Below are 24,444 nucleotides of genomic sequence, written 5' to 3' on the forward strand. Positions count from 1 at the left end.
GAGTACAAGGTATAAGAAAGACAGGAAAAGAAGTCAACACTGTTTGCTGCTGCTAATAAATAACTCATGCTCCAGGCAGATCCAGAAGGAGATGTTGTTTTAGTTGACAAGTTTGCCTGCAACTAGAAAGTTGCTAGAAGCATCTTTATTCTACAACTTGCAAGAAGAAAAGACTATTTTGTTTGTAACACACAAATTCCTAAAGGCAGGTGACAAGCAAAGCATACGCAGTTCGTTGACTATCTAGAATACAGCAGCTTGTTGGTCTGTCAACAGCTGTTTTCACAAGTTGCTTCTTACATGAATCGTGCTTAGTGGTTGCAAAGGGTAATTAAATAGATACAGCTCCGCGGTACTGTTCTACAGCCCATTTAGTATTAATTTTGAACACAGCTTATCTTGCTCTTCTCCCACCCCCCACCCCAATTGCATTTTGGTTAAACAGGGAAAGTATTACGGAATATAAATGATTAGCAAAATAGCTAGGAATTTGGTTAGACTAAACATTAAGGACATGAAAGCAAGAGTTAGAAGAAAAGTAAAGCAGAAGATCAGATACTTCATCAAGGAAATATTCCACTCATCGATCACTCCTTGCAGTTAAGCAGTGGATTGCTTGCTATACCTTCCTAGTGAAAATATGCAAAACACAAACAGATTTTTAGAAGTACTGTATGGTTTTGAGTTACAGTGTGCTGCATATATCCAAATTCAGCTCACTGTTTATTATTGCTTCAGGGTCCTCTTGCATTGACCAATGAAAAAGATTATAAAGCTCAAAGCTATCCATGTAACTCCCAAAGAGTTTGAAAATAAAATTAGAAAATAAAGAACTAAAACAATATCAGATAAAGAGTTCCAGATCATAATTTCTTCACTTGATCTCCACCACAACTCTAAAAAAAATACTAATGTTATCATGTGGACAGCCTGGTAGACTAAAAAAGTTTCTTTCTCTATTTTTTGGAAAGTCGTATTTTTTTTCTTCCAATGTAGTCCCATTCACCTTGGGGCGGGGAGGGGGGAATATAAATAAAACACACAAAAATCCTAAAGTTACAGAGTGTAGGATCTATAAACCACTCCATGTCATCTCCTATCCTTCTTGACTTACACCCACATACTTATCTTGCACAGCTTTACCATTCTCCTGCCTGCAGGGTTTACACAGGGATCAGCCTTTCCCTGACCGAGCACCCAGATCCCTCTCCTGCCTATGCCAGGCAGAGATGCCAGCAGCTCTCTGCTTGGAAAACCTCTGCATCTTTCGGCCACGCCATGGGCAAGATGGAGGGGATGTTGGGTTTAACCTGTCGATTTGGCAAACGGCTGCCCCCTCTGCGCAGCTCCCCATACGTGGACATCGACATGATGAGTGTCCCAGAGTAATCAAAAGCTGAGGTCCTACAGCTGCTCTCACATGCAACCCAGTGACACCCGGGCAAAGCTCCAGTCGCATGCTGGAAGCAATGATGCCTCAAACAGCAGCCCCTCAGGTATTTCCTTGTACTCCTAACAATTTACAGAAAAATTCAGTTCTGATCAACATCCTTTAACATGATCATCTCCAGGCACAGCTGACTTCCTCACTGCTTGGCATAACAGCCTAAGGCTCACATTATTGTATCTTTACTAGCCAGAATCCTTGTATGCACATCTGCAGTCCTCTGGGAATAGGGCAACATCTAATTAAAGTAGATGGCCAGTGAAAATTCGAAGGTTAGAAGTAAGGCTGTTGACAGAACCTCAGCTTCAAGCGTCCGTCTAAATTACCAGTCACACAAGGCAATCTGGGCATGCAAAGCCAAACTGCAGTAATGTTTGTTTAAATTAAAAATGGTCTTTGAACTGACTAGAAATGCGTTTGGCAAAAAAAGTGCATATGAAGATGTAGTGTTTATTTATTTAAAACTTTCTGAAGTATCATGGTTTTTCCATAATACTCTTACAGGCTTTTTCCATCTATTCCTCCCAAATTTTTCTACAAATCTCTCTCTGTCTCTCTGCTTTATTTTTCTTTTATAAGGAAAAAAACCCCCCATGTATCAGTAAATCAGGGCAAGTTGGACTAAACTGTTCTAGCCATGAACCCTGGTGAACAGGTGCAGCACACAACTTCACCATACATTTCCTTTTGTTTCTCATGTGTTTGGCTCAATTGCATTTGTATTTTTATTACAGGCATATTTCATCCCTTTCCTTTTCATAGCAAAATAAAAAGGTACCCAATATTTTGTTTCATAGTTCTGGAAACTATTTAGCAGAAAAGCTGACTCATGAACATGCATTTCCTTTTTTACTTGAAGCAAAGAAATACTGCAGACTCTGCTCTACAGCAAAACCCCAAATAAAGTGGGAGAGAGTGAAACTGCTTTACACTGTAACATGCTCATGGGCTTTGAAGATTCAGGCAAGCCTTGCTGCACGCAACTATAAGTGCTAGCCCTATTCTTCCCTCAATTCGTGTTGCTTAAGAACTTCAGCACGTTTGCATCTTCGCTAGAATAGGTGAAATAAACCAATTAAAGAGGAACAAAGCTGTCTAGCAATTGCTGAGGCAGGGGTAGAGGAGGAGGCAGCTTGAACGGAATCTGTATTCAGAATATGCCTATTAAAGTCACTGTTGCACAGCTCTGCAACTAACTACAATTAAAAAAGCTACAATTAACTACAGTTAAATGAAAAATGGGATTTTCTTATCTTGATATTTTTTTCCCTGAGAGTGGAATTTTTTTTTCAGGTTTGTATTTTATTCTACATTTTTTGCCTGCTTTTCTGAAAGCATTTCCCATTTCCATCCCTAACCTTGCACGAAAGGAAAAGCCACTAGGGGTTTAAAATAATGTCTTTTTTTCCCCCTAATATTACAGCCAATGACAAGTCAAAAATGCGGAAATATTTTGATGCTTACATATCACAAGCCTTTCAGTAAAAATAGTTTTAATTTCGCAAGGGATGATCTTCCTATCAAAGACTTCAGTTGTGATGTTGTTTTTTCAAAAGTCCTGATCATCAGCAAACAAATCAAATTGCTCATGTACGCCAAACAAAATGAATACAAACATGGTAACATATTTTATTGGTAGTCCTGCTGAGGTAAGGAAGGTGACTCAAGCATAAAACACAAAAGGTTTGCATTTCACAATGGTTTGGAGGTGAATTCATACCCTTCCTTCATGCCTTTCTGATATCAGTAATTATCTGAGGAAAGAATAGGCTGATGTTCTGATACGTTACAAAAATAGAAATGTAATATGCAATTTTAAGATAGGTACCGGGAACATAGCAAAGGGTTATGTTCAAAGCAAAAAAGAGCTTCGGAGTGAGAGAGAACAATGCTGACACCAAGTGGAAGAAACCGCTGCCAGCTTCATCCTCTACTGCAGCCTTGAGACATCTGAAAATCTCAGAGCCGCGAGTCTTAGATTTAAGTGTTGTGGTAAACTTTGAAGACATCAGAGGAAGACCACACAGATCCTCTGAAAGCAGAAAACTTTGTTATCCTAATGTGAACACTAGCTGATGAATTATAATCCTCTTCCTTGTAGTGTAGCTGATCTTAGTAAGTAAAGCTGCTGCTCTGAATACATCAAGTATTACTCTTATTCACAAAATGCAGATAAAACTCTTAAATCTGCAATCAGCATAAGTTCTGTGAGTCTGACTGGTAGAGGCTGTTGAGATGCTTTCTTAACAGCAAAACTGAAAACACACATTCACAGGCTAAGAAGTGACAAAGACGAGTCTCCATTCAATTGGTTTCTGTACAGCATACTGCCTTCAAAACATTTTTTTCCAAGCCAGGAAAGGCCCTTATCGGTGACCAGTTTTAGAAAGACCTTCCCCTCTCACACACTTTATAACATTATTGAATGAGAGACAGTGATCAGAGTAATCAGCTAGTGTGATTGCCTGAGCTCTGTTCTTGTGTTACTGACTGCATTGAAGAGTCACAGCATTTCAGTTTGACCAGCTTCCCTCTTCTGTGCTCAAGCTGCTTGTTACAATAAAGCACAGCTGACTGTGTGCTTCTTATCACACAATGCACACCTTCTCCTGACAGTATTCTCTCCTAGTGCAGCCTTCCCCACCCAAAAAATCAAATTATAGAACTCTACGTATTGGGGGGAGGGGGAAGAGAAAAAAATGTACAGCAGTGAAATCCACTAAGTCGTAGAAAGGGGTTGAAGTGTGACAGCAGTGTCCCAGAGCACTTCTACAGCAAGTTGAGAGAAACCCCCAGCAATGCTGGAGCAGACATTAGATGAGTGACATTTCCTCCACACCCTGTGGTTCGCTAGAAATGGAGACCAGGCACGCTTGTCGTTTCCAAGTTACGGAGCTCCAGCACAAAAGACAGTCTGCTGCAGATCACAGCACAGAAATAGCAGCTGGCTCTCTCCATGCCCTATTCACTCCACTGACAGGCAGAAAGGCTCTGGCACTGAAGACCTAGGAATAATGAGTACTCCAGCCACATCCACTTCGGTTGTTTTAAGTCACACCTGTCTAAGCTCAAGTGGTTTTTATCAAATCCTGATGCCTACAGTCAGTAAAATACTCTACACTCTTCATCCAGAAAAAAAAAAAAAAAAACATCCTTACAATCTATGGACAACAATTTTTGTGGAGATCCAGGTCCTACTTTGATCCTCGATGTATTGCATTTTTTATTCAGTCTTCTGGTTTGGGCAGTACTCAAACACAAAACTAAAACTTCATGTTTAACAAGTCCAAGCTTTTGCTAAATTTACAAAGGTTAGGGAAAATACTTTTTCTGTGGAATATGAAATAATATGGAGAAATCTTTCTATAATGTAACAGCAGTCCCTACAGAAACATTGACAAGTCTCCTGGCAGTTCATATGGCACACATAGGATTTGCTATGTTTACATCTAAACCCAAATAAAATTTATCATTGCTAAGCAAAGAACTTAAATGAAAGAAAACAATCAAGACCTGTAGCAGTTTAAACTTAGGAAAAATTGTTAAGAGCCACTAATAGGAATTGGAACTATGTTCCTCTACCCAAGAAAAATTATTTTGACAAGATAATTTAGTCTAACCTGGAAATTTCAGTTTACTAGATCATGAGATAACGTCTGGTTTTTTGTTCATTCTGTATGGTTTCAATTAATTCCACAAGCATTTTCATAGGATTAGCAAAGGAAAATATGAGTTAAATTATTACTGTCCTCCAAATCAAGGACAATCCATTCAGGAGACCGCAATTTTTTTTTATGGCAACTCCAGATGAGACTGAGGCACCAGTTTGGTGATTTTTTAATTTTTTTTTTCACAAGACAGGGTTAATGCCAAAATGTCCATCTCCTCTTTGAAAAAGGCTAAAAACTTGAGATTGACAAAACTCTCCAGACCACTAAAGCCTTCCCAACAAAACCATAATTTGAGTAGACAAAGCCTCCATGAAATATTTAGTTGCACTGTTCCGACCAACTCCAAACCACAGTACAGTTCAGAAATTCGCTCCGAGGTGTCTGTTGTCAACCTGCAGGTCCAGGACACTGTCCAGCTCCACCTTCCCCAGCCCCCCTGGATCTCTGCAATCCCTTTTATAATGGGGTTCCATGATTGTAGGGAGTAGCTAAGTGGGATCCAATCAATAGGCAGTCCCTGCAGCCTTACTGATATGTAGAGAAGCATGCATAAAAGGACAAAGGAAGAAAATAAAACAAGCAATGAGACTGATTTCCTCAGGGTGTAGGCTTTTCTTCTAATGAATTCCATGCTTTGATGGAGATACATGCAGTGGCTTGTATGCACTCACAAAGTCATGCTTCTGTGGTAGCATGCACAATTCAGGAAGGATTTATCTATGACTTCTGTACAAAAAAAAGACATATAGAAAAAACACTCTTGGACTAGATGCAAAAAAAAAATCCATAGTCAACTTTTATCTAGAATGTAAGATTCAGAAATGATGAGGGCAAACAGCATGACAAATTGCTATTAGCAAGGTTTCATTCATAATTTAATTACACTACAGAAATTAAGCTAATTTTGTACACCTCCAACACAGCTAGCAACACACTTCCAGTTAAACACAGCTATCTAGAGAGGCCCCAGTTCAAAACAAACACTAAAGCATCAAACCTCTTTTACAAAGAATGATTTAAGCTGAATAGGAGAATCAGTTTAGTACCAGTGCAGTTTGCAGGTTAAGAGAGAAGGTTGTAGGACAGCTTTAAACACTAATGGACTCTCAGAGGGTAAAATGAAAAATTGGAAAAAATTATTTTAAAATGGCATTATTTTACAGCATTCCAACTCTATTTTAGGGGAAAAAAAAAAAAAAAAAAAACAAAGAACAAAACACCACGTAAAACATACAATGGCCAGGAAAAAGAACTAGCTAAAATACACAGTAGTTTGGATACATCTTTTAAACCACTATCTTTAGATGGAATAGGTTGCTGTGAATAGTCTACTATCCAGCCCAGGGTAATAGTTCCAAACTATTAGGCTGGTGCTTTCCAAAAACTTGATATTCTTCTCCCAATTGGTCAGTCTGAATCAGCCTGCAGATGTAGAGTAAGTGAGATGACTCCTGGCACTTGAACATACTAAGAACTCTGCTCAAGAACAATCAATCTTGCCTATCTCTGCCTACAAACAATGCAACTGAAGGTTAAGTCTATGTCAGCTGTATGGCATGTCTGCCAGATTAGTATGGCACTAATTTATTAAAGCTCATTTAACTAGGATAACATATAACTTTGGAAGTGGGGCAAAAAAAAAGGCACCCCAACAACAACAAAATTCAAGTAGTCCAAATGCAAGTATCTGTGTAACTGCTTAAAGTTATTTCATGAGAAACAGCCAATAAAAGCAAGTTTCATTTCCAGGAAATAACAACGGATCTGAGCCAGGTTTGCCATGTCACGTTTTGCTTGCTTTGCTGGAACTAGAACATGCACTTTTAATATGTTTAGTTTGTAAACCTAACTTTGATGTTTCCAGTTTAGTGGGCTTTGAGCAATTGTTATATTATGAAAGATGAAGGGTACCTATCCAACTCGCTGGGTTTCCTGCCAGAAATTACAAAAACAGGATCAACCACAGAATACTGAATTCCTTTTTCACCCACAGATGGGATTTCTTTCGTAAGCTTACCTCAGAGCAGGAGAGTGCTTCATGGCTATGCCTTGTCTGAGGTTTTATTAAAGAACTTGAAAGGAGCTTTTCAGCAGAATTCTTTCCCACATCACCACAATCCCAGATAGACTGTGACATTTTGCAGAATTACAGGGAGGGAAGTTGCTTCTAAAACAAAAGCACTGCAATAGAAAGCCAGGTTTCCTGGCTTTTCTAATACCTTTCCAATTTCATTTAGCTGCTGACACTCCTTCCAGTTTTGCAAACTGAAGCAGATAGGATAGCTAATATTTTGGTCTTGCATGCTCATTTGAGTACAGGTTACAGGAATATTTCAGAAACATCCTTGTATCAGTGTATTCTGTTTTCTGTATCTACAGCTGTACAGGATTTATTTTAAAAGAGAGGTTCCAAGGAACATTACAGTCTCAATATTCCATTTGGTATATATAATATGCTCTAAATAATGAATTTGACTTTTGAGTAGAAGTCTGCTGGTTATCCTTAACAGAGATACGTGGAGAAAGAAGCCAGGAAATAAACGAGTCACAAACAGGAGCAGCATGATCTGCAATTATGTTCAATGCAAATCTCTTCCATAGTCCTTCACCTGATCTGGCACACTGCTAGCAATCCTGTCATGAAACCCAAGGGTGTCTGGTAACTGCATAGTGCGGTATTAAACTGTAGGCTTTGCTACATTTCCTTCCTGTCTTTTTCTAAGAATCAATTTCAAGTTAAGCAGAAATGATACATCACATCAAAAACTGAAAACAAGACTTACATTGACCCTCTCCCTAAACCAGCATTTGTCTATCATGTTTCTTCCACCAGGTGGTTTTTGGCAAAAAAGGCAAAAAATTAAGTACTAACAATGTTTAGAAAAGAACATGCCCAAGGAGAGGCTGAAACATACATAGTGAGTTCTGGAAAGGTAAGAGGGGTTTCACTCTTCTGGTTTTACTTTCCTGCATCGACAATGTATAGCCAAAGACACACATTCAAAATAAAAAGTGCTTCAGTCGAGGAAAAATCCCGTGGCTTTGATCTAACAAAGGTCGGCATTAAGATCTTTAGTGGAACAACTTGGGATTTGATTCTTGACCTTTTACTTCTGCCTTTGCTTTTTTTTCAAAATCAGAATTCTAAACACTTCTCTGTTCCTTCTGTCTTAGGCACATGATGAATATTTACATTGCTGGGAACAAGCTGTAGTCCTTAATTACACTATGTATAAGCAAACAAATTTCAATTTGTAGGTTCCAACCTAATGAAGCATTTTTGATCACTTGCTGAATCTGTTAATGTAGCTTTCTTACCTGAAGGCCATCTGCTTGTCTCGGTGAGAAACAAGGGTTTGGGTCAACAAAAAGCACCTCATGGTGTTGAAGCAAATACAGCAGGAGGCTGTTGTGAAGCCTTTGTTCTTCACAAGCCAAGGGACCCACAGAGATCCTAAGGGAAGAGGAGATGGATTAAGTTTAGGAGCTCTCAGATCAGGCTAGTGATGAATCACACAGGAAGCACCCCAGTAGCCAAGCTAATTCAGCAAAGAAGCCAGCTGGGCAACTGGATAAGACGGTGTTCCAGCCTCATTTCCAACAAGCAATTATTGGGACAGGGACCGATGTCATTTGGTAGGTTCACAACACTGGGAGCTCACTCACAGTGACGGAGCCCCAGTTTGCTACGACGGTTCACAACACAAAGAATCTTTGAGGCAGCACATCAAAATAGCGAGAACCTGACAGTAACTCAGACATGAAGTTCCTAAAATCAAGGATGAAGAGGGCAAAAAGAAACGCCAGAAATCTGCCATCACTTACTGACATTGGGGCTGAAAGAGATATGGTTTGTTCTAGCTTAGTTTATGAAGGCAAACTTTGAATTGGCTAGAGTGTCTTATTACCAGAATTGCATGGAAATAAAACATAGGTAAGAAACTGTGCAGCCTGCTGTAGGTGACCCTGCTTCAGCACAGGGGTTGGACTAGATGACCCACAGAGGTCCCTTCCGACCCCTACCATTCTGTGATTCTGTGAAACTGTTTTAGTGTAATAATTTATAAATTGAGACATCAGGCACTTCAAGCAGTGGAACTTCCGGATGCTCCCATTAACAGGATGGGTTTCGGTCACTCTCTTTTTTTCTTTTAATAAATTATAGTTGAATATGTACTACCCACGCAAGTAGACTAAATTGGAATCACCCAACCAATGTCAAGAGATTCTTTATGAGGGATTCTAATCTCATCCCCTGAAGGAACTGTATATTCCCCCAATGAACTATTTGGAAGCCTGGAGGATATTTACATAAATGCTGTTGCCTTAATCCAGCTTCTCCAGCCATGCTGCACCAACTCAGTTCCACTCAGCACAATTCTAGTATTTAAACAAGAAATTAATAAACTCTGGAGATTAATGTGGAGACATACACACACCAGCCTTCTATTTGCCAAATCAGTACATTCATTATTCATTTGTGATTTTAAAGTACAAATACACACACTGGGCCCAGTCCAATTGCTTTCGTTCACATTCTTCTTTTGTAAACTTACTGTTGTTCATGTAAGAACTTGAGTTTGGGCTCCCTCTGAAAGAAGACGGTTTAAGCAGAGCTACAACCAGGTACAATGTAACAGATTTACAGGATAAACTCCTCTGTCATCACTTCTTTGTTTAGGCCTGGCTAGCATATCTCCTTCTTGGATTCCTATTCTTCTCAGGACAGACTCCTTTTCTCCAGTGTCCTGGGTTTGGCCAGGATAGGGTTAATTTTCACCAGAATCCAGGAAGGGGCACAGTCTGGCGGGCGGGCTGACCCCACCTGGCCAAACAGAGCCGGGCATTCTATACCATGTGCCGTCATGCTGGGTTCCGGTTGGGGGGAGGTTGGGGGGAGCTGGGCTGGGGGAAGGGACTCGCTGCTCAGGAGCTAGTGGTGGCAGCGGTAGGTGAGAGTGGCTCTGTCCATTCTTGCTGTTTGTTTTGTGTATTCTCCTTATCTGTATCGTTGTCATTACTGTTCCCTTTGTTTGCTGTTCTGTTAAACGGCCCTTTTCCCGACCCACCAGCTTTTTGCCTGTTTCTTTCTATTCTCCTCCGCACCCCAGAGGGCAGAGGGGCGGCTGCGTGGCACTTTTGTTACTGGCCGCAGCCAAACTATAACATCCAGGAAAAGGAAGCTTGCATGTAAAACCTTATTGACCAAGTAACAGCTTTTCCTGCATACAACAGTCCTAAGAGATTGTTCATCGCTTACCCAAGCATTAAGACCCTCAACTCACAGGCCACACAAGCAATCTGTTTAGTCCTTTGCCTTCTTTTTCAGCATCTTTCTTTAATTTAGACATAAGTTCCCGAACCCACCTCTACCAGCTGTTAACTCCTTACTAGCAAGGAGCTCTCCGCAAGTTGTTCACGAAGATAAACAGCTCTCATGCTACTTATTGGCTCCCACTTTCCCTTACTAGCAGCCTATGTTTTGGGTGCCCAGTTCTCTTTTCATCTTAAAACAAATCTAACCTATACTCTGCGATGTGACCTTACACCTGACTCCCAATATCAATGTCTGTTCATCCACAGATATTCACGTCTGGCAACAGATGGGTATTCCAAATATAGAAAATACATTTTTAGTTTTCTCTGCAGCCACCTTCCACGAGGACTTCCAACTAATTTTGTAAAATAATCACTTCCTGCCTCTTCAGATACTTCTGCTGCTAAGAGAAACTATATTATCATGCTGACGGTAGGGGAACCATGTTCACGTACTGCTAAATCCAAGAACATGTTCCTAGGAAGAGCACAGCTACTGAAGTATATTCTGCACTTCACCATAAAAGCCCTGTAATCAATTGTAGTGCAAATCAAACACAGGAGAACACTCTACTACAAACAAGGAACAATTAAAATTTGATCATCAGGAATCAGCTGCTGGTTTCCCTGTGTCTAAACCTTTCAAAGTTGCTTTCCCACAAAGTGCAAGTTAGTAAATCCATACAGTCCCTTGCCTTGGCTTTGTTCAGGAGATCTGCCAAGGTTCTGTGCTGGCAGAAGTTTGCTGCAAATTTACAGAAAGAATGAGTCAAAATGAGTAGAAGCAAACAGCTGGTTGGCTAGCACCCTTGTGCACTCATGCAAGAGGTTAGTAGCAGAAATCTCTTTACTAAGGTGAGGCATAACGAAGTACTCATAGAAATTTAAGTACGATCAGTTGAATCGCTGATAGAAGTGAAACAGTATGTTCTCCTTGGCATTTACAGAGACTAGCAGGACATGAAGCAGCTCACAAGAAGATGGATGAATGGCAACAGAAATAAATAGCTCAGAGGATGAGCAGAAAGAAATTAACAGCAGAAGTTTACAGGCAAGTGGAGCGTAGCAATGAAAGTCTAGGGACTATCCAGCCTGACGCTTCACCTACCAGTCATGGTTTTGGTTGCCTTACATACAAGGGGGTGAGGACATGAAAGCTGCACCATAAAGATGTTAAGACTGAAGTCTCAAAACATAAGAAACAGATGCCAGGCTCAAAAAACTGAAAGAAAAACAATCTGAAAGGTGCTGGTGGAGCAATTTAACAGCAGTGAAGATAGCTTAATTCACAGGCAAAACAGAGCATGAGGAAGGAAGACCAGTAGATAAAATCAGAAGGAGCTGGTTTGCAAAGGAGACTAAAAGTAAAATTAAAACATCTTACTCAGTTACGCTTTTTCTGAAATATATATTCTTTTCTTATTCCCACCTTGGGTCCCACCATCCTAGACAGGGACAGAAAGCACATATAACAATAATATAACAGAATTCCTCCAATATGAATTTCCAATATGAATTTAGTGAATTCTTTGATATCAGAAGAGGCTGCAACAGATTAAAAATAGATAAGAGGCAGCTTATTTAACATTCAATTTTCACAAAAACAGTGATATTACTTTCCTAGCAATTAAAATTCATGATAATAGGAGTTTTCTGTGACCCTGTAACTAGGCTTCCAATACAATATCTGTTCTAAGGATTATGTTTTTGGGGTTGCAATTACCGTAGTTACTAACTGTGAAGTCTATGCAGTTTAGACTTGCAAGGTATAATGAGCAGCAAGCATTATATTCTAATTTTCTGTCCCCAAGGCCCATATGTGCTCCGTGTTCCCACTACTGAATATTCCAACTCTGTCACTTCGGTGAAACTATAAGCATGACAGGTCTCCACAAACAAAAGCGTCAACAGATTGAGACAGGTGATTATCATAGACGTAATTTACACTTGAATATAAATAGATCAAAAATTTAAAATAAAAAGGCTTCTAAACAACCTATTTTACTTGTTTAAAGTCAAAGAAGGGAGAACTAATTGCACAAAAATGCAGATTGCCAGTATACGTGCAGAACAGTTTTAACACCTGCAATGAATTAGTACCATGAGTGGAGCTGACATTACATCCAGAAGGTTATTTCCAGCAATTGCATGGGGTATACATTTCTGCAGATTAGATCTAGAATTGTTTTTTTCCCTAACCTTCATGCTTTCATTGAACAGCTATAGCAAGTGCTACCCAACATGTCTCACTTTGCAGTGAATCTACACTCTGGCTGCCAAATATTTCATAATGCAGCTGCTAATTGCATTAATTCTTGCTCTGAAAGACATAAAGAATATATATGACTTTATTCTCTGTGTCAGCAGATATGGTTTGCCACATTAGACTACACTGAATTTTGCTGCTGTACAGGACAATGCAAATGGTTTATTCTGAGTCATTTGAGGCCTCAAGTCACTCAGCAGGAATTGGTACAGCAATCTCACTCAGAGAAAATGCCAGTTGCAAGGTTCTTCTCTCCACCCAACAACCAAAAAGGTGTTTTTTCATAATCCTAGGAGGTAACTCTCCAAGGACATCACTAGTTATACACTTCACAAAAAAATGAGCTGCAGACTTACTGGTTTCTCTCCCAGAGCTGGTGAGATCAGAATAACTGCAAAAAGCTGGAGTTAATGTCCGCAGGGCAGATATACTTCTGTTTATGGTAGCTGTGTTGTCTTGACAAGTTGCTGGCAGGGAAACCCAATGCTGGTCATTTTCAAGGCTTCTCAGACAGGTCATTGCCACAAGCATGTAGTTCAGTACTAAGTGTACTTTAAACACCAGACAGAGGGGCATGTTCAGAAATAGCTGGACTATCTCCCAAAATGGAGTGGGATGCTTAAAAACTGGAACAGCTCATCAATCAGTAAGGGAGCCAACCAGATTCTCAGGTTTAGATGAAGTGGGCACATGTTCAGACAATTTTCAAATAGAGATAAAGGAATAAAGTATTTCTGCATGTGTGTGCATGCACAAAAGCCCTATGTGACAGCGAAGGAGGCCTAATGGCAGAAGAGTGACAGTCAGTGCATCCTTGCTGAGTTATTGTGGGGGTCAAGGGATAGATTTTTGGTGAAGCCTTTTACCTGTTTATGTTATAAGTATCACCACAAAACTAATCCAGATACTGGGAAGCAAACCTCATCTGCCTCTGCTCATTTACTAATTTTAGCATGCAGATACTAAGGAATTTGGGGTTTGGTTGTAGAACTGCTTTGTCCCGTCACTGAATGTCCTCCTTGGTTAAGCTTGTTCTCACAGGAGCTAATGGCACAACTCCTACCACACTACATGTTGTCAGATTCTTTTCCCTAGTTGTACTTTTGCTAAAGTAAGGGTCCTTTTACTTATATCAGCTGCAAAGGTCATATGCTGGTGCATCTGGCGATAAGCCCACAGAGCAGGTAAACAGACACAAGCATAGAGACCTATGGCAACAGCTGCAAGGTTTAAACCAAAACAAAGCCTCTCATTGATTTCTAATATGCTTGGTAGAAATTTTGTTGAATATATCTTTTAAATTACTTACTTGGCTTGCCATACAAAAGAAAGTCAAAAACAACAAGGCTTTTTTTACTGCATGGAAATAGTAATTGTTAACATAAACATTTTGCAAAGTGGCATTGGCTTATAGTTCACATTAAGCTGGAATCCATTAAAACAAAGATTTACAAATTGTAAGACAGGTATTAACTATTATTAACTAATCTAGTGCCAACACGAAGGATAGGATGAAGAACTAAATCATCCGAGCTTCACTGGAAAATCCTCTGTTGTCAGTTCTCTCTAGGCTGTTCCTTCTCACCACCTTGACTTGCAACATATGCCCTCCCACCTTCTTTTTTTTAGCATCCCGTTACGCGTCCACTCACCATCATCCCAAACATGCCCTGTCTAGCTTCAGCCAAGCACTCACTGCTTGCAAGCCCAGCTGGCTTCTGCTCGGATGTCAACTTATATTTTGGTGGCAAGGGCAGAATGAGTTACTTCCTTTCTCAGTTGAAGAGATTCCTTTCTCTGATATCAAACGCTATTACAAGGTCGAAGTCAGTCTTAGCTTTTCATAATCAAGGCTAACAACTAAGTAGCTGCCACAGCTAACACATAGCTTGGCTAAGAAGAGTAATTTGTATTACACAGCTCTTAATCCCTCATGTCTCTTCTCTTCAGACAGTTTCTTACTGGAGGCTGGACCTGTACAGTCAGTGCCTAGCAGGATAAAGGTGGTCAGCCAGCTCAGAATCTGTCACATCTGCCCATGATATGCTATATAAACATTTAACTTTCAAAATGCTCCACTTACTATTGGACATGCAGTTATGACAGAAAGCCTCCTTGTAACACGTGATCTAGTAGTATTATTTAAGGTAGCTAAACAGAGAGTACTCACTTGAACAGAGCAGGTCCAAACACAATGGCTAGGTTTTCCAGAGTCATGAAATTCACGGCACTGTATGCTGCTACCTTTAACAGGAAAGCAGACAGGAACTGGAGAAGGTTTTGATGGGCTTTGGGCAGGCAGCTGAGCAACTGTCTCAGGTTCTCTATGCATTCTGTTGTGTGGATTTTGTGCTCTGGGAGGAAAAAAAAAGTTCTTACATAGATGTTTCTAATAACAATACAATTTCATCATAGACATTATTATAGATCTGAGAAAGAAAGAAGGCTTTAAAATATATTAGAGCAAAGTAATGAATAAATATGTCCTAAACAAAATTTGTACACTAAATTTTGACAACAATTTTCATATATTAATATTTAAGTACCATGTGTTTTCCAGATATTGAGTTTTATACACACTTTTTCTGCTATTCTTCCTGTTATGACAGAATCTTCTAGCACTTGCTGCTTTTTTTAATGGAATTGCTGGCAGCAGGCATGTACCTGAATCCTTAAAGCTGCCTTTATAGATGATACAAGATTGTCAGCCTTGACTCTCCCCAGAGATTTTGCATATGCTTTATGATTCTCATTAAGAGGAATATGAAATTGTACTCTTTCAGCCCCACGTCATCTTCATTTCCTGACTAATTGGTAGCTTTCAGTCTCAAAACATTTATGCTCTGTAAATATGCAACTGTACATACACAAGAGATGCTTAAAATCTAAATTGGGGATACTTAGCATTTTCTTGGTTCTCATTCTTCAAAGAAGAGTTACAAGGCAGAAAATGGGTTCACAAACAATTCTATTTGATCAGCAGTTCAGAATTAGTGTGATAAAGTCTCCTGGATATTAGAACTCAGATGACAGAACTGCTCAATAACTGGCAGCTGATGCTCAAATTTGCCATAGATCACCAGGACACATCTGAGTAGCTTTGACATTGTGAATAGCAAATCATGCCCTAAAGGGTAGTTTTAGCCCTAAGAATACATTTCGTAAAGGTCAAGACCCATGGTGCTCAACCTATTGAGAGTTATGGTAAAGGGGATTGAGAGAAAAAAAAAAAATTAAAAATAACAGCAATACTGTTACGGGTAGTCAAAACAGGGTGCTCGAAAAAAACTGTAGATCTTTCAGCATATCAGCATAGACTTTCACAGTTGATAAAAATTACTCCTTTTTCTCTCCCCGCCCCCTCCCTCCCCCCCCGGGGTTTTTTTGTAAACTCGTACATAACTTGGCACTTAGCAGATGAAGTTTGAATAAAAGCAACCTGCAATTTAATCCACAAAACCTACTTATTTGTATGCAAACACCTGAATTAGTTATCACTGAAAATCACTGAGCAGAATTGTCTGAATGCACTAGCTCAGCAATTATAGACATAAATAGGGAACTAGAGAGTGTACTGCTATAGGTACTCAACCTGGCTTTGCATTTTGAACACTTCATGTTGCTCCAGATGCTGCTGTCCAAGAAGACTATAAGAAACTAGTAAAAAGTACTAAATGAGAACAGGGATGTACAAAAAGGCTTCAGTACAAGGGAAGATTAAATAGAGAAAGAGGTTTCAGCTTGGAGAAGTGAAGCACTGACTATACAAAGGCACAAACAGCATCATGATAGTGATTAAATTAAAAATAAATATTTTATCTCAGTAACAAGTAAGGTATCCAATCTAGAAAGAAAGCATGCAAAGAAGTACTTTCTCAAAGAATACAGGATTGGACTGCAGAGTGCCCTGGTGCAGGATGTTGGGGAGTCCAAACGCCTTAATAAATTCAAAAAAAGACTATAGACAAGTTCGCGGAAGACTGGTCCATTAAAACAAATTAAACACCAGACTCAGGTTAAGGAAACTTTAATCCTTGCTTATAGGAAGATGCAATGAACACATTATCTGTCACTGTCAGAGAAAGGACAGAAGTTTGGAAGTTGCCCATTCTGTACCTTGGAAAGTTTTTAGCAAGTCAGAACAAACGTTGTCTGGAAAAACAGCCACTGGCAGTTCCTTCAGAAAGAGTTTCAGGAGACTGGCCACAGAATCAACATCTCCATCATTAATAAGGTCTACTTTTTCTCCTTGATTGTATTTCTGCTTCAATTCCTTGATCTTATTTACTGAGCCACTGATCCGAAATATACCAACACGCTCCAGACCTGTTGATGAAGAAATATGAAACAGTAAGCAGTGGTTGTATTACCATACCTGTGTGATGAGAACTGGATCTCAAAAAGCAAGAGCTCCTCTAAGAAAGCATAGTAATTGTAAAAATAGACTTTTCAGCAGTTACAGCTGAAAAGTACAGCTTAAACAAAGAATAGCAGTTTTCAGAGACCAAATGGAGAAAACACAAACTTACCAAACACTTCTAGGTACTCCACCATCTGTGCCACAAGAAAGGGAACTCCACGTTGTGCTGCATCCTGTATGAGGGTTTCCAGAGGAACTCCAAATGTGCTTCCTTCTCTGCTGAGCTGTAGGTCTGGTGAGACTTTATTTGTTGTGTGCCTGACTTGAACAGAAGACAATGATTTCTGGGGAATAAAAACAGGCAAGTGATAAGCAGAAACAGGTTGTTATTATTTTAAGGTCCAGAGGTCTACATCTTAGGTAAAATTATTGTCCTCATTATAGCACCTTAGTACAGATTTTACTTCTTTTGCATGTTCTTAAAATACTAACACTACTCTTCTTCTTTAGAGCTGAGACAGGACATGCGATGGGGTAAATCCTAATAGAACCCATTCACACCTACGTTCAGAGGAAATGGCGTTGCAGGCCAAGGCAGATGCCCCGCTTAGGGCAGGGAGGGGTTGCTAAACCCCTTCCTCAAGAAGAGCCCCAAGAGTCAGGAAAAAGGTTAACAGAGTGGTAGTGCACAGCCTGCCAACCCCTTGAAACTTGTGGATTTCTACCCAATTCACAAAGATAAAACCCGCAAGATGCATGGAGAAGCCAGACGAGGAGTTTCAGCAGCATCCACCACACGAGCCTGGCAAAGGGTACCCGTCCGCTCGCCCGGTTATTCCAAAATTCTTACCCTGATAACTGATACAAAAACACACAGAAGAAATCAAGAACAGCTTGCCCTCAGGAGCTGCTTTTTCATCTTGTTAGGATGGAGAGGGTGCCCAGCATAGGTGGAAAAGTCCGTGGGGCATTGCGCTGGGAGCGGCTGCGGGGCTGAGGGGTCTCTGTGAGGAGAGGCCGGTTCTGGAAGGTTCCATGGCCCCGCTGAGCCCCTCAGTCCCGTGACTGGCACCTCAGGGATGTATTTAAGAAAGGGGAAATGCTACCCAGCCATGAGACCTTGGTCCCTGAACCTCTTCCCCACCCTTCCACCTCACCGCTTTGCCTTGTCAGCAGGCTGCATTACTTGCTCTGCTATGTTTTACCCACTTTTTTCCTGTCAGCCAGACTATGCTCACAGCCACGAAGGAGATAACCTATTTCCACCACACAATGAGAGCAGAAGTCCAAACTGGCAACACCTGCATTTACCAGTTCTGCATCAGGAATATTTAAACAGTATCTGCATTTCTTTTTAAAGGAGGATTTTAATTTTTTGTAGCGTCATCCCAACATGCTCTAAAACCAGCCTCTTCTTCAATGTCTTATTGCTAGGTTTTCAGAGGGAAAAAGGAAAGACTTTGCTACAGATCTGTAGCTGACCCGCTACAGAAAAGCTGTTTTTCAGTTCACAAAGCCCATGCCCTCAGTAAAGCCGCAAGCTGGAGCTCCAGGAGCCGCGTCCAGCCACGCTGCCATGGTGGAGGCACCCCAACACGCGCTGAAACACCTAGACCCCACTGCACCCTGTGAATACGTAAGGAAGCTTAGAAGGTGATGTTACTGCTAAAGCGTTAATAATTACCTAAAAGGAACCAATAGCAGCATGTACTGAATGTATTCTGCAGCGTTTTTATATACAATCTGTGAGGTGTTAAAAAAAGCCTGTAAAGTATCTATAATATATTACTCTAAATACCTCCTCTATCCCCCTTCAGGTGCAGCGGCTGGGTTGGGGGAAGAAGCGCAGCCTTCTCAGAGATAAGCAAGCATGTAAGAAAGGATTCAGGAAGCCAGATTTCGGTTCACTTACACAAATTGAAAGGGAGGCGCTTGCTCCCATATTAGACTGCAGGAGACGGTCAGTAATTCAGCTGTGCTGCTCGGGAGACACCACCACCTTTCTTCCCCTCACAAATCCATGCAGTCCAGCCAAAGCTAACTGCAGCCATCGGGCTGTTCCTCTGTAATTAACTTCTCCCCGCACAATTGCTAGGCAACATCTTAATCAGTAGTTTCACTGCAGATTTTGCTGAAGGTAGAAATTAACTGCTAGTAGAGGTGGCTTCCTCGTAGCCAACGCTTGCCTCCAGAGTCCCACTGCGCAGGCTGACGGATGTGTTACTACCGGGAGATGTTTCCATGGCACCTAACACACACAACAGCAGGGCTTCCTGAAGCACTGCTTGATATTTACTTTTGAGTGGGTTCTTTTCAATGCAGGTTTGCAGATATTCGTACTACCTGCTGTCCATTCTGCCTGCTAGCAGCAATAAGTACAGTATTTTGAGATGGCCCACAGTGTATACATATTATAGATACACGTTCATGTAACACCTGCACAATCCTTTTGGGAAACATAGAAGCAAGGATCCATCCAGCCTTTGAAATACAGAAGATGTAGATGCTGTTAAGCCCAGCATCTTCTATTATAATTCTTTCAGATACAAAGCTTCTCTTAGGAAATCAGCCACTATGAAACAAGTAACGTTGCTGTTAAATCTAATCAGGGGAGATTCTTAATACAAACTTGGTAGGTACATGCAAAACGAAACAAAACCACACAAGACAAAAAAAAAAAAATACAGGCACTGAGGCAGACCCCTTTGATGGAGTACTAGAAAAGCAAGAGTTACTCTGTCAACACATGCGATTGCTGGTTCAGCACAGATGGCAGAGGCGATTCCCCCTTCCTTAGCAGAGGGAATGCCGCTTAAAAAATAGTGCAGATTTTTAGCCCACTTACCTCTCCACAAGATCGCGCAGCAAGGTCTGGAAATGGTATGGGTTTGAGGCTTTCTTGCCCTACAATTTAAGACTTTCCTGCCCACCTGGCATGAGAAGAGACCTCACACAGGTGATGGCCTTACCTTCCTATTAGGGCATGCCACTCCCCATCACCCAGGTGCAGCCGGGACATGGCTAAATCCTCAGAGAACAGGGTTCATGTCTGGACAAAAATTCCTCACTGCCACCTCTGCTCACTCCAGCTCTCGGCTTTCCAGAATGCAGAAAATCACGCATTTACCTTGCTGTGCACCAGAAGAGGCTGGCTGACTTGGCCAGCCCAACGGGCATTTAATCCCTCTCTCCATGGTGTGAGGGCCATTCCTGCAGCACGGCTGGCTGTCCCCAAGCCCATGCTGACCAGCAGTATGCAAAGCTCAGCCCCCTCCTCAACACCAGTGCTCCCTACGTCCCCATCACCTGCTCTGCCCGTGGGCTGGACTGGGGGCAGGTGCCACCCTGCCCAGCAGCCCAGCATCCCCCAACACTGCAAGAGGGGGGACCCCCACCCCATCGCGAGCTGCGGTGCCTCCCAGCAGCCCTCCCCACCCCCCGGGCAGGGCAGCCTGGCCTCCTCACTGCAGTGTGTCCCACCTGGGGCCATCACCACAGCTGCGGCTGCCTGAGGGGCCCTGTCCCTGCCCTGAACCCCCGGCACTGCTCCACATAGAAGTGTATGCTAAAAAAAGAGAAGGAAATATGTTAGTCCTCCCATTCCCCACAATGTGACTGACCTTCTCTGTCACAGCAGGGTGTTGTCCAGCTTTCATATCTGAGAGGATACTAGGGGCATTTTGGTGTGTGACATCCCCTCCCTGCTGCATTCAAATCCTCTGCCTCACCACTGCCCTCCGGCCAGGACAAACAGTGATTTCCCATCTTCCATGCCCTCATGTACTTTATTGCTGTGTTTGCGAGGCAGCTGGAGCAGGAGGAGCTCCCCCACCATCACTGGGTCCCTTTGGGACAGACATAAGTACAAGGCACTCAGAGCCACCAGCGCCCCAGCTAACCGTGCCTGTGGGACAGCAACAATTTGCTCTTTGCAGAGAAACCTGTGACAAAACGCCTGTGCAAAAAAAAAAAAAAAAAAAAAACAAATGCAGAAAAAATGCCACAGCAACAACTCTCTCTTTCCTCCCTGCCCCACAGCACATTTCCACCCTCCATCTTACTAGATGTCATAGAAATAATCCTGCTGACATGTCACCCTCCCCTACTTCAGCTGAACATATAAACTCTAGGCAAATACCTTTTAAAGCAACAAACTCCTGGCCTGAGCAGCAAGCACGACTTTTTTCTATTCGATCATCACAGGGCAAGCAAGGCAGCACTGACTGCAATCAGCTGCTCGGTCTCTACTGCTCCTCTAACCGCACCCCGGGCTGCATCTGCATCCCCAGCAGCGTGGCCAGTGGGGCGAGGTAGGGCATTCTGCCCCTCTGCTCCGCAATGGTGAGAGCCCACCTGGAGTACTGCATCCAGCTCTGGAGCCCCCAGCACAGGAGAGACATGGACCTGTTGGAGCGGGGCCAGAGGAGGCCACAAAAACGGTCAGAGGGCTGGAGCACCTCTGCTGTGAGGAAAGGCTGAGAGCTGGGGCTGTTCAGCCTGGAAAAGAGAAGGCTCTAGGGAAGACCTTGTTGTGGCCTTCCAGTACCTGGAGGGGCCTACAAGAGCACAGGGACACTTTACAAGGGCATGTAGTGACAGGACAAGGGGTAATGGCTTCAAGCTGAAAGACGGTAGATTTAGACTAGATATAGGAAGAAATTCTTTACTCTGAGGGTGCTGAGGCACTGGAACAGGTTTCCCAGAGAAGCTGTGGCTGCCCCCTCCCTGGCAGTGTTCAAGGCCAGGTTGGATGGAGCTCTGCGCAACCTGGTCTCGTGGAAGGTGTCCCTGCTCGTGGCAGGGGGGCTGGGACTGGATGTTCTTCAAGTTCCTTCCAACCCAAACCATTCTATGATTGAACAATTTGTTTTCAAGACCTGCCTGTTGGGTCCAGAAGTGAAATTCAGCGAGGCTTACAGAAGCCGAAGACAAAGAGCAGAAGGCCGCAGGCAGCAGAAATTGAACGCGTAATTGCTCATATTGTGTGGCTGCAATTCAAACCCTTCCTTCATGACCCCTGGATCAAAGTCAGTCCCCGCAGGACTTTGGCTAGATGAATGCGATGTGTGGAACTTTGAGTGGCCACATCTAAATTAAAACCAAACCTTTTAGTGTCCCAACACCCTGCAGCCCAGGGGAAGGCTTGTGAGGAAGGGCAGTGCCCTGGCCTGGGCGCTGCGAGGGGGTTGCTTTGGTACTCGCTTTTGTACTGGGCACTGCCTCCAGCTACTGAAAGGGCTGCTTTTGAGGCTTGCTAATGTCTGAAAAAGACAGAGGAAAAATAAACCTGAAAGAAAACCAGAAAAGTTTAGGTTTCTTCCTTAGAAAACAAGTTTTTTTACAGAAGCATTAGGAACAACAGGATCCCTGTGAGAGAGGGCAGAGGTAAATCCACTGTCAGCAGCAGCAAAAAACAATGACAGCAAGAAAAATAATTAACAGAGGCTTTACGGTTCATTTCAGAGTTTTCCTTCAAAACTGCAAGCAGCGTGTCCTGCTAACCTAGTGATCTGTGTCTCGGCTTCAGGAGTCTCCAAGCATGCAGCCAAGCAGGAAAAAAAGCCCTCCTTGGTGGGCAAGAGCTCTGCAGAGAGTCCACGGCGGGGATGCGCCGTGGGCAGCCCCGCTGGGCCGCGTTCCCTGCCCTGGCCGAGATCCAGCTGGAGAGCCTGCAGTGGCTCCGGATCAGAGGCAAACACTGGGGAAAGCAGCCCCGCTGATCCCTGCTGAGGAGCAGCTTGCAAACTGCAGCCTTTGAGCGCTGGATGCTCAGGCAGAACCACGGGATCCATAAATAAACGTGTAAAGCCTGACCTGAAGCAAAGAAACTCAACCCAACTACAACTGCTAGGCAGCCCCTCCATGACCTGATCCTCATTGTCCACAGACAACTTCAAAAGCAACTTTTCAAGGATATACTGGCATACAACACTGATTAAAAAAATCAATACTATATGTTTTTCAATTAAAGCATCGTCCACCCATAAATGCTATGTTTCAGTCACAGTGCTTGTCTTCAGGTATCTACTGTTCTCCTAAAACCAAATTTCTGACGCCTTGATTTTAATTTTGCTGATGCCTTGACATATTTAGAGTGTTTACGGTTTTTTGCTTGCTTTTTTCAAGTGGATAACTGCAGAGAAGAAAAACTCTTACAGCACGTCAGAAGGTCAGTGAACACCATAAATACAAATTAATCACCTCATGATAAACATCACTAAATTCATCTCATCTGTAGGAAACACTCCAGATCCTCTGCGGTTGGTTTGCTGGAGTTACTAAATTATACTGTTGATACAACATAGTTCATAGTCTTCCTGTTTCCAGGACACTGGACATCACAAGTTCACATAATCAACCTCGAAGTCATTTCAGCTGCTTTAGAAACCTTTTCTTTCCATATATCCAAATAAACGCCAGCCCGGTGGAGGAGAAGGTAGCATCCCACAGGACCTCACAGGTAACGGTGTTGCTGCTTGCATCTTGCCAACAGGCAAATCATCACCTGTGCCCCAGCCAGCCGGTCAGCACCCTACAGCTGCCAGACTCACAGTGGAGTACGCCGTCTCTTGCCCACCCCAGCGCTAAGGCCTGGGGACAGCATGGGGCAAAAACGGCCAGAGAGACCCTGTGGGAGCTGAGGGAGGTGGAGAAGGCCCTGCGAGAAGAGAGAGCATGAGAAGCTGATGATGTAGCAGGGGATACAGGACCCCAACGCACTGTTCAGAACTGTTTCGAAAAGCAGAGTTTGTTTTGGGTGGGGAGCCCGGAGAAAAGCCACTGGCGTAAGCAGGAACATTATTGCTCTGACTGCAGTTTATATGGCTTTTTAAAAATAGGATAAAACACCATGACAAGCTCACGAATCCATGCCAAGTGTGTGCTGACCTCTTACACTTCAGAGACGACAGCTTCAGCAAGCAGGACTGGAAACACTTTAGTGTTCGCTAGGCCCTAGCGATTTGTCCAAACAGCAGGAACTCAGAAAAATTATATTGTCTACTCCTTGGCTCAAAACGCTCAAAACTGTCCCATTCAGGAATGCATTTTTTCCTTTCTCTGTGTAATCTTTTGGGAACAGCATGATCATTTGCTAAACACACTATGCTGCAATGGTTGCACCATCTCAGCCTTGGACAACCCTTGTGCGCCTACCCTATAAAAGCATCCCTGAATCATCACGAAAAACAGTCAGAGCCAGATATATGTGGATGAGTTTCCATCAGACGAACCTGTCTTACTGGCTTTCGAAGCAAGTTTTCATTGTGACCCTAGACACACAGCATTTGTACATTTTATTCCAATTCATCATGAGCTAGTTTAAACTGAAAAAATGAGTAAGTTCTGACAAATTGCACATTTTAAAGTATACGGAGTCAGTAGA

The 24,444-nt window shown here is 42.4% G+C and overlaps 1 protein-coding gene across 1 annotated transcript in view; it reads right to left on the minus strand.

The window, feature by feature from the left end:
* FAM13C (family with sequence similarity 13 member C) overlaps window positions 1–19,045 on the minus strand; it is a 134,046-nt gene extending 115,001 nt beyond the window's left edge. The window contains exons 1-5 of the mRNA XM_075423051.1: window positions 18,973–19,045; window positions 17,230–17,404; window positions 16,817–17,026; window positions 14,871–15,054; window positions 8,437–8,572 (exon numbers count right to left, since the gene is read on the minus strand). Of these exons, the coding sequence (XP_075279166.1) occupies window positions 8,437–8,572; window positions 14,871–15,054; window positions 16,817–17,026; window positions 17,230–17,404; window positions 18,973–19,002 (735 nt within the window). The 5' untranslated portion in view covers window positions 19,003–19,045. The remainder of the gene's footprint in view (window positions 1–8,436; window positions 8,573–14,870; window positions 15,055–16,816; window positions 17,027–17,229; window positions 17,405–18,972) is intronic.
* Between the last annotated feature and the right edge of the window lie 5,399 nt (window positions 19,046–24,444).

Source organism: Opisthocomus hoazin, chromosome 6, assembly GCF_030867145.1.
Source record: "Opisthocomus hoazin isolate bOpiHoa1 chromosome 6, bOpiHoa1.hap1, whole genome shotgun sequence".
In the NCBI taxonomy this organism is placed as follows: domain Eukaryota; kingdom Metazoa; phylum Chordata; class Aves; order Opisthocomiformes; family Opisthocomidae; genus Opisthocomus; species Opisthocomus hoazin.